The sequence below is a fragment of the Brachycentrus maculatus genome, unplaced genomic scaffold (assembly GCF_059751285.1).
Source record: "Brachycentrus maculatus isolate JH-2025_06_01 unplaced genomic scaffold, ASM5975128v1 h1tg000201l, whole genome shotgun sequence".
Taxonomy (NCBI): Eukaryota; Metazoa; Arthropoda; class Insecta; order Trichoptera; family Brachycentridae; genus Brachycentrus; species Brachycentrus maculatus.
Genome location: NW_028280952.1, coordinates 897,012 through 905,008, shown reverse-complemented (window position 1 = coordinate 905,008; position 7,997 = coordinate 897,012). Strand labels below are relative to the sequence as shown.

Genomic DNA, 7,997 nt, shown 5'->3' with positions numbered 1-7,997 from the left:
TACCACTGACTGCCTCTATATGATCGTGAAATGTCAGGGTGCTCACAAATCTAACGCCCAGATCCCTAACATTCGATGCTCGCATCAGATTTTGGTCGTTCATTTTGTAGCGATAAAATAATGTTTTTTGGGCCCTAGTGAAAGACGTGATCGAACACTTGGAAACATTAAACATTAATTTGTTTTGTCTTCCCCATTCACATATATTTGATATATCTGCTTGGAGAAGACGAAAATCGTCAAAAGTTGTCACCTTTAAGAAAAGCTTTAGGTCATCCGCAAATAACAAAAACCGTGAGTTTAAAATTACATTCTTGATATTATTAATGAAAATAGAAAACAATAATGGACCCAGGTTAGAACCTTGCGGGACACCCGAGAAAGTATTGAAGGACTCTGACGCAAATAGACCGTAGGAGACGTATTGGTTTCTGTTTTGAAGGTAGCTCGCCATTAATTTTAGCATACCATCCGAGAAACCGATCTCATACAGCCTCTTCAATAAGACATCATGGTTGACTGTATCAAAGGCCTTGGCGAAGTCATTATATGAACAGTCTACCTGATGTCCCGCGTCTAACGTTCTGTTCTTTATCTATATCAAGCATGTATTCTTTTTATATGAAGAGAAGATGAATATGTGAGCATCCCAGGACTTACGACCTTTCACTGGCTGGCTAAAATGATCACTTTATAGTACACAATTGTGTAATGATCACCATTATGTCCATTGCATACCGTAACACCCAAATTGCAATTTTTATCGAAAGTTGTATAAATGTATGTATAAATATAACAATACTGTAAGTATTAAGTAGGAATTTCGACAGATGGGGAGCTGCCATCATATGAGAACTTTGTGATGTATATGGCTCTCTACACTTAAAATAATGGTGAGAAATTTTCCGAATGATTTATTCACATATTTATGAGAGAGCCTGAAATAACATTTCAATTTAGATACTTCTAGTTTAACCTCAAAACAGTAGTTTATATATATTATATATAGAAGTGGGAATAGGTAATTGAAAAACATACATTATTTTAAATTAACTATATTTACTATTTGTTATAGTAAAAGCCTGTTTTGGTGATAATAATGAACATATTAAGTTACATGTATTTATAACTATTAACCCAAAATAAAAATGCAAAATGAATACCTTTATGTAATTGTATTTATTATATTTTTGCAGATATGAAAAACCTTTAAACATAACTGTAAATAAAAGTTTTATTTTATTTTATTCATTTAAAAATTGAAAATATGCTTAAAATAATGTCAACAAACATAACAAATATTATTATTTAAAAATGCTTTTTAAAAAAAACTCAAAAAATGTACTTGTAAACATTTGTTCAAATATAAATCATTGTTCTTAGGAAAACTATATAGTTACGTATGTGATGAGTTACGTGACTCGGTTATGACTATTCTACAAAGTTGTAGCTATGCAAATTGTATCTCTACAGCTGCATTTATAAAATTATTTATACTTAGTGTAAGATTTTTAAGAAAATAACATTGCTAAATATCTAATGTTGTAAAGGAGATATTGATAGAAAAAATAATAACTGAAAGCAAAATCCGAATTTGTATTGTCGTCATTCAAATGGTTAAATAATTTGGATATTTGAACCAGTACTGGACCTACGAAGATTCACCGGCACAGCCATGGCACTTACAAGGAAGAAAAGAATGATATGTTAACATTAATTTATAAAACACTCTCCTTATCATCCATTGTTGTCTTTGTGTAATACATACCACTTTTATCAATGCTTTTAATATAAAGAAAATATTAATAAATGTTAATATTCCAACTCCTTTTCAGTTCGAGACAAAATGCTGCATCCGGACTGCCACAAGTCTGAATTGCATGAAATTGGACAATAAAAATCATAACTTTGGTAAGATGATCAAGTAATCAAACACATGAAACATTGATCATTCATGTTAGGGTCCCTTAACTCAGAATAATTCATTCTTGTACTACATATTCTTTGAATTATTTTTCTAATACAGTGCTAGTTTACAACACAAGTCTAAGTCCTCCATCCAGTCTGATGACTTCTGCATTCAAAAAGGGATTGTCCATAATGCTGGTCACTAAATGAGCAAATTCCGACGGGTGTCCTAATCTTTGGGGTGTAAGTATCAGCCTTTCCAAGAATGCGCGTACCTTGGTAGGAAGAAAGGAGAGGATTGCCGTGTCGAATAGACCTGCAAAACACAATATTTATATTCATAGTAAAATAGTCTTTATAGCAAGAATATGTAAGGTTTTTTTTCTATACATAGTTTGAGATAAGATTCACACACCTTTTTTGCAAATATAAATCCTTAATAGTGTTTAAGAAGTCAGTAAAAAGTAAGTAGAAGAGGTGCAACCTCAGGTGTAGAAGAAAATTCTTAACTTGGCATAAAGCATATTATATTATAATATTTACTATACAAAGGCTCAATAAGAACATCCCCTTGCAAAGCTCACTCTTCCATCATTCTATATCCTCCCGTCACACTTCACAGATGTACAGGACTTTGAATAATTTGTTGCAGTTTGAGAAAACAGTTGGGCAAGTAAAGACATAAAGCCAATCTACTTTAAGAGCATCATGCATTAACGCATCTCAGGGGAACAGATTAAGCATATGTTTATGAGTGACAATCAATCGCAAAAGCATATAAATTATTAAAACATTTTAAATCTTTCAGATAAACAAAAGAAGAAACACTCATGTACAATATTATGATGTTTTCATCAATTAGTTTATCATGTGCACTAAAAAAATCATTTTTAAATATAAACTTAATTATACACTTATAATGCATAATAAAATCAATATTTTACTAATGAGTCATACTCTTATAATAAAGCTTTAATAAAAATTCAACAGATGTCACTATAAACTTTAAATTCTTCTTCTCCGTCTTATTCCTCATTGCTGAGGGTTGTGACCCTTGCAGAAGCAATGAGTCTTCTCCAGTTATCCCTTGACTTTAAATATCGCAATATAAAAGAGGTAAAAATTTTGGTAATAGTGATTACAGTCTCCAGTAAACGGGGATTGGCGGACTGAGGACTGTAAAACTCGCCTCACACATTAAATGTGTTAACAAATCTCTGTAAATCGTTGTGAAAAGTGCATCAGTCGCTGCATACTGTCTAATGCTGCGAGCTATTAGACAGAGGATGGCTATCAAAGCATTTCGAAATAAGATTACTAGATAAAACATTACCTGGTGCTATAGCCATAACTCTTATCCCTTGAGACGCTAAATCTCTGGCAAGGGGGAGTGTCATGCCAGCGATGGCAGCTTTGGATGCCGCATAGGCAGCTTGTCCCATCTGTCCATCATACGCTGACATGCAAGATGTATTGATGATCACTCCTCGCTGACCGTCCTTGTCAGGCTCATTCTCCCCAATCATTCCAGCAGCTAGCCGGACTACGTTGAATGTACCCACAGTGTTGACCTAAGCAAAACATTTTTTCGTTACTTTTATTTAATAAAGCTCATCATTACTTAATGACCAAGCTACTGCAGCAGTGAAGGAGTGGAATGGTTCATTATCTCAACCAATATCAACGTTAAGGGTTGATACAATATCGTTTGTAAACCAAGTTATACAAGTACATTTTAGAATAGTAGTACTTATTATTATCACCCTTAGAATGGTAGTATTATTATTCTGTCCACCACAGTAGTGTAATGGTCAGCACGCCCATTACACTATTAGGAGGTCATATGAATATAAGTGATTTTTTCATTCAAATATTTATTCAATATTACCCTGGACTGGTACCTGAAGCGGAGGGCTGATAACCTTTCTTTCATGTGTTAACGATCAAGAAAACACTGTGTTTATATGATGCAGTGCCCTATGCACCATCGGGTGTGGATAGGGGTTTGAAGAACAAGTTATCCCAGTAAGACAAGACAAGATTTCACAAGCAAATAGTGAAGATGTATCAGCGAATCATTTTTGCTCTTTCAGGTTACATTCTAGCGTGAATCTATTGTCAACACTCACCAAGACAATTCGTTGAAAGTCATCTAAATTATGTATTGTTTTTTTGTTAAAGTTACATGTTACATATGTTGAAGCGACACCGGCGCAATTGACCACAGCATCAAGTCGACCAAACTTGTCTCTGGCGACTTGTAATACTGAGTTTACATCGCTTTCTGAACATATCTGAAAGCAAAACAATCAAATTAGCTCATTTTTTGCTAATTTTTCAGACCACATCTAATGGTATAAACCAGACATAATAAAATGTTGATTTAATTTAGTGGGGATTTCAGAAATGAGCAAATAATAAAATACTTAAGACACCAATATTAATTACGCCTTACATCAGCACGTGCAAAAGCCATATTTTCTCCTAGTTCTTTCTGTAATTCAATTCCTTTTGTTTCTTGAACATCACACATTACAACTTTTCCTCCTCTCTTTATCAGCCTTTCAACTGTGGCCTTTCCTAACCCCGAAGCTCCGCCGGTTACAAGACTCACCAAACACTGAAATTAAGAATAATAATAGAGCACCAACAATAAAAAAAGATAAGGTTTGTTATAACAAATCCTATTTTTTTAGAGGATACCTTTGCCATCTCTTTTGTTGAATTTAAATATTAGTTATTCCTAACCTAAAAACGTAAAAACTCACGTCCGTCAGTGTTTACTTTTTGACTTTTATTTTTTACCATAAACAATTCATATCACGTAGGTACTTAAAAAAATATATCCTACGTATTAATTTTTCTGGTAACATTCTTTAGAAGTTTCGAGGTAGTTTCTATTATCTCTGCCTCCAAATGTCACTTCATTTATCGCTCTGTATTTTTTGAGGTTATACTCGCAACAATTTAAATTTGATAAGTGATGTAATTCAGTTTTTACAAGTTTCTCCAGCGCGGTTGTCATCATGGCAAAGTACATTGCCCAGATTATCGTCTTAGGTACGCAAGTCGTCGGCAGAGCGTTTGCCAGGGCCCTCAAACAGGAAATAGCTGCGTCCCAAGAAGCGGCCAAAAGGGCTGGTGGCGGTAAGGATGGCGCTAAAAGAGCTGCAGCCAACGCTGCTACTGGACTGTCTGTAGAAGAAGCCCAACAAATATTAAACGTATCCAAGATAGACCCGGAAGAAATAAAAAAGAGTTATGAATACCTGTTTAATGCGAATGACAAGAGCAAAGGAGGTTCTTTTTACTTACAATCTAAAGTTGTTAGAGCGAAAGAACGCTTGGATCAAGAATTAAGTCACTCAGCGACGGATAAAAACAAACAACCACCACAAGAGCCTTCATAGTGATAAAATACCTAATAGCTATATTATCAAATGTTCTAGGCCTTATTAGAAGACATTGTAGATTATTCATGTATATAATTATATTTTTATTCATAGGTAATTAAATGTTTTTTTTTCTTTCATATACATCTTTACTTGAATTATTTTGCACCTCTACCCTTTTTTTTTTTAAATATAAATGTAAGCATTCTTAATAAAAATAGTACCAGAGATAAATAATAGTTACAGGTAATATATTGCGCTAATTTTGTAAAATACTACCTCAAGATGGATGATGGTCGCCATTCCATTCCGGAAAACTATTTGCAAAAAGAAACGCTCGCATCTCACATTAAAAGTTTGGAACAAGTTTAAAAGATTATTTCAATTTTAACACTGAATTTAAATATGCCAATCCTTTTTTACTTGCACCACATCTGACTACTACCAGTTTTGAATTTTGAATATGTAAAAAGGTAGCAAGTTTAAAAGCGCAACAGAGATTACAAAAACCCTTCAACCTGTTGGTACATTTCTATAAAACCACATGATGTTTATGGAGCAATAATACATAAAATATTAAGTATGGCTATCTAAATTGGCTATTAATTCATCATCGTTTTCATTTTTTAATAGTTTTATAACATAAATGTGGAATTGTTTAATTGGCTTTTTTTTAACGTCACTATTTTTTGTTAATGTAATGTAATGTTTATTATTGTTAATGTAACTATTGTTTATTTTATCATTTTTTTATATGTAAGCTGTACAATTCCCGAATAAATAAAAATAAAAAACTTTAAAAAAATCGTAGCGTTAATGTCCCAGGGCCATCTATATCAATATATTAAAAGCTGTTCCACCGCATGCCCAGATCTGATACAGAAGTATCTAGGCTTCCTGACAGATCTGCTCTTGCAAAGCAATTTTTTTTATTGAACTAAATTGCGAAATTTATTGAAAATGTGAAACATTATAAAATTGTGTTCTGATTTTACTGTGAATTTACATTTAAAAGCTTTCAATATACCTGTCACTGTTAATCTAAATAAATACAAAATTGTAAATCTGTCACCAAATTTTCTAGAAGTACCCCGGTGTAGGCAGTGAAAGGGATTAGTATTTAGTTCAATTAGTCAGCTAGATCCGATTCCGACCCGACATTGGCCGGTACACAGACGCCCACAACCCCGACCAGTACAGCAGACAGACACGGACATCTATATCAATAGTTAATTATAAAAGCAGGTACTGTATTCATTCATGATTTGGATAAGGGATACTTTATTATTTGTACTAGGGAAATAAAAAATTTACTGCAGCCGAGTAAAAGTTTTATTTATAAAAACAAAACGCAAAACTTTGTTGTATACTTTATTAAATCACAATTGGGGGGAATACACCTTTAAAAAATCTTACCTGACTATGTAAATATCAGTCTTCGTGGTTATTATATAAAATACCACGATATTACATTAAAAATTGTAAATTTGCATTATTTTTTAATGGATAATAATACACTAGGTTTAGTATGATAATACTAAAGGTGGGTAGTTTGTAAATGACTGGGTCTGATAAGCAGCACTGAAGGTCTTAGAAAATCAAGGAACAGAATGACATTAATCATCGAGATACTTTCAACAAAATTATATTTGAATCAATAATAATCTTTTTTTATTCTGTTTTTGGAAATAGCGAATATTTTATGTAAAATTTTAATTAACAGATTATTTTGATGATGCACTGATATGCAAATGTATATTACAAAAATGGGTCATTCCCACCTCTAGAAAATACTAAAAGAGAGCCCTGAGATATGTTGTGCTCATATATCCAAGTTTTTTACAACATCAAATCATATCACATATTGTCGCTCTCCTGGCTAACTCTTGTAACTGTCATTTTTTCAGAATTTCAGTTAAGAACACTCTTATTTAAAATGGAAGTATGCACATGCTAAGTATCATACCTGTATCTTGGATATCGAGTATTTCAATAAATCATTTAAAATAAAAAATTGAATCGTGATATATATATTTTTGTGTTTTAAATTTCACAATGCATTATTATATTAGACTTTATTAATATAGATGCGTATTGTGCGGCACCGTTTCTTTTACTTGTAGACTAGTACCATAATTCAAAATATATCAATGATTTACATCATACTTAACTTTATAAAAATGTAAAAAGCTCTAAGTATAAACACTTGAAGGGAAAATCGCAAACGTTTTTCTAACATAAGTTTGGGTCATTAGAAAATACTATAGCTTTAAATCAGATACATTTATGATATTAAACACTTCTTCACAAACACATTTTATAAAAATAACTATCTGATTTTAAAATTTGTCAAAATTGTTTTGAGATCTTTTCATTATTTAAAAAAAAAGCATGGTCATCAGTCATAGGCAAAAGTTATCAATTTTAGAATCTGTACTATTGAAAAATAATCATTATTTTATACTAATAAACCATGGCGTATATAGGTATAAAGTAATAGCTAATTTATACCTAAATATTATATTTAATATCTACCCACTTTTATTTTATCTGACTAGCAACTGGATTTCGTCATTACTAACATCATTAGACTGGTGATGTCGGTAACATTGAAAGCAAATAGAACAAAAGTGGAAAAAGCTGTTTGGTTTCTGATTTATTCTTATATAAAATGCAGTTCAAACAAGAAATGCCAGT

At 32.2% G+C, this 7,997-nt stretch overlaps 2 protein-coding genes across 2 annotated transcripts; one reads left to right on the top strand and one right to left on the bottom strand.

Moving 5' to 3' along the window:
- Positions 1-1,042: 1,042 nt before the first annotated feature.
- LOC148307366 (3-hydroxyacyl-CoA dehydrogenase type-2-like) lies at positions 1,043-4,806 on the bottom strand. The gene is made up of 5 exons (XM_088263557.1): positions 4,612-4,806; positions 4,364-4,528; positions 4,038-4,202; positions 3,242-3,479; positions 1,043-2,224 (listed from the first exon to the last, which is right to left on the bottom strand). Exons 1-5 carry the CDS (start codon positions 4,618-4,620, stop codon positions 2,034-2,036), a joined length of 768 nt encoding a protein of 255 aa, XP_088119683.1. The 5' UTR covers positions 4,621-4,806; the 3' UTR covers positions 1,043-2,033.
- Positions 4,807-4,810: 4 nt separating this feature from the next.
- LOC148307365 (mitochondrial import inner membrane translocase subunit TIM16-like) lies at positions 4,811-5,444 on the top strand. The gene has a single exon (XM_088263558.1). The coding sequence runs from the start codon at positions 4,935-4,937 to the stop codon at positions 5,316-5,318; it is 384 nt and encodes a 127-aa protein (XP_088119684.1). The 5' UTR covers positions 4,811-4,934; the 3' UTR covers positions 5,319-5,444.
- The last annotated feature ends 2,553 nt before the right edge of the window (positions 5,445-7,997 follow it).